This window comes from Antrostomus carolinensis, unplaced genomic scaffold (genome assembly GCF_000700745.2).
Source record: "Antrostomus carolinensis isolate BGI_N321 unplaced genomic scaffold, ASM70074v2 scaffold31038, whole genome shotgun sequence".
NCBI lineage: Eukaryota > Metazoa > Chordata > Aves > Caprimulgiformes > Caprimulgidae > Antrostomus > Antrostomus carolinensis.
Window position 1 is genome coordinate 284 of NW_010332837.1, and position 2014 is coordinate 2297.

The 2014-nt window shown below is 48.2% G+C and overlaps 1 protein-coding gene across 1 annotated transcript in view; it reads left to right on the forward strand.

Annotated features, from left to right (window-relative positions):
* The window catches only part of LOC104529364 (alpha-2C adrenergic receptor), a gene marked incomplete at its 5' end in the record, with an annotated part of 1417 nt that extends 280 nt beyond the window's left edge, over window positions 1–1137 (forward strand). Inside the window, 1 exon segment of the mRNA XM_010173655.2 lies at window positions 1–1137. This exon segment is cut by the window's left edge and continues 38 nt beyond it. Coding sequence (XP_010171957.2) covers window positions 1–802 — 802 coding nt within the window.
* Window positions 1138–2014: the final 877 nt, after the last annotated feature.

Genomic DNA, 2014 nt, shown 5'->3' on the forward strand with positions numbered 1-2014 from the left:
CTCCATGTACCGGGACCCTGAAGGAGATGTCTTTCCCCAGTGCAAGCTCAATGACGAGACATGGTACATCCTTTCTTCTTGCATTGGCTCTTTCTTTGCCCCCTGCCTCATCATGGTGTTGGTCTACATCCGCATCTACCGCGTGGCCAAGCTAAGGACCAGGACCCTCTCTGAGAAGCGTACGATGCCAGAGGGGTCCTCCCAGACTGAGAATGGCTTGAGCCGTGCTACTGCAGGCTGCACGTCCCTGAGGATGCAGCTGGGAGAGAACGGACATTACTCGGTGCACCACTGGCGCAAAGCCTCTGAGCTGGAGGACATTGAGCTGGAGGAGAGCAGCACCTCAGAGAGCAGACGGAGGCGGAGCCGGGAGGAGCATCCCCGCAAAAGCAGCAAGAGCCAGTCCTTCTCCTACTCATATTCCTCCAAGCACTCTAGTAGCCGTCTGTCCCGCTCTAGCAATCGCTCCATGCAGTTCTTCTCGTATCGCCGACGCCGGAAGCGTAGCAGCATCTGCCGTAAGAAAGTCGCCCAGGCCCGGGAGAAACGCTTCACTTTTGTACTGGCCGTGGTCATGGGGGTCTTTGTAGTTTGCTGGTTCCCTTTCTTCTTCAGCTACAGCCTCTATGGTATTTGTCGGGAGGCATGTGAGGTCCCTGAGACTCTCTTCAAGTTCTTCTTCTGGATTGGGTATTGCAATAGCTCCCTCAACCCAGTCATCTACACCATCTTCAACCAGGACTTCCGCAGGTCCTTTAAACACATTCTGTTTAAGAAGAAGAAGAAGAACTTTCGACATTGAGCTGGAGGGATGGATTTGCCTTGGGGCAGGAGTGGAGTTAAAAGAGAAGGAGAAGGCTCTATCCTGAAAAAGAAGGGAGGGAAGAGAACATGGTGTTTGGGGTTAGAGAGAAGGAAGAGGGCTCGTCCCCTCAGTGGTGCAGAGTGGTGGTGTGGGGTACAGGAATGATGTTGGGGAGGCTGAGGCCATTCACCATGGTGTGGAATGGCGACGTAGTGCTGGAGGAGTGGTGCTGGAGTGTGGATGGGTAAATGGGGAGGGGAGTGATTGTCTTTGAATCCTGATGGAGGGCATGGGGAGTCCGCAGAAGAAAATAAGCTAAGATACTGAGTTTGGGAGGCTGTGAGCTTTTATAGGGTCTGGAATTTTGTGGGAAAACAAGCAGAGACATAAAGAGGAAGGGATTAAGTGACAGTGGTGGTGGAGATTTGAGTATTTATAAATAGAGCAGCTGGGGCCTGTGGTGGGCTCATCCCAGTAAGAAATTGGCTTTTACTGCTTATGTGGGGAAAAAAGTGCAAAGTACCAGGCACCGACAGTCTTTTGAGTTATGAAAAGATATAAATGTTTGCCAAAAAAAAAAAAACCAAACCTAAAGAACAATCAAAACTCTTTTCTAAATAAACCTTTGTACTGTTAAAACCTTCTGAATTATGATTTTACACAGGGCTTAAGTCAAACAGCATGAGGTTTTCTTTTTCTTTGGAGGGGTCTTTGCATATACAGCTGTATGGGAAATGTTTTTGCTATCTTCCCATAATTTTTGATTTGTCACTGGGACAAACCTGGGAACTGTGCATGTTTTCATGAAGTGTGAAAAAGAGCACATGCACCCCATGACCTTATTCCTCCCTGTTGGATCGCCAGGTAGTAAATTCCTGTTTGGTCACTCTTGGATCCGTAGCCTAAGCACCTCACTGTCCTGGAGCAGGCAGCTTCTCTGGACACAACGGTTCTGTCTTAAACCAACTTGCACTGGAAAAAAAAAAATTTAAAAACATGGTGAATTCAGCTGACATTTTCAGAGTTAAAAGAAAAAAATCAAATTGCCAACTAGCTCAATTTGCATGTGCACTGGGGAACTTTTTCCCCTCTTTTTAGGTCCCCTTCAAAAGGCTTATCTCAGGGGCTGGATGCGTGCTGCTCTCATTCTCAGACAGGCAGTCAGAGGCAGTCTGCTATGCAATTTTCAGAGGAAGAGCAATCACCACA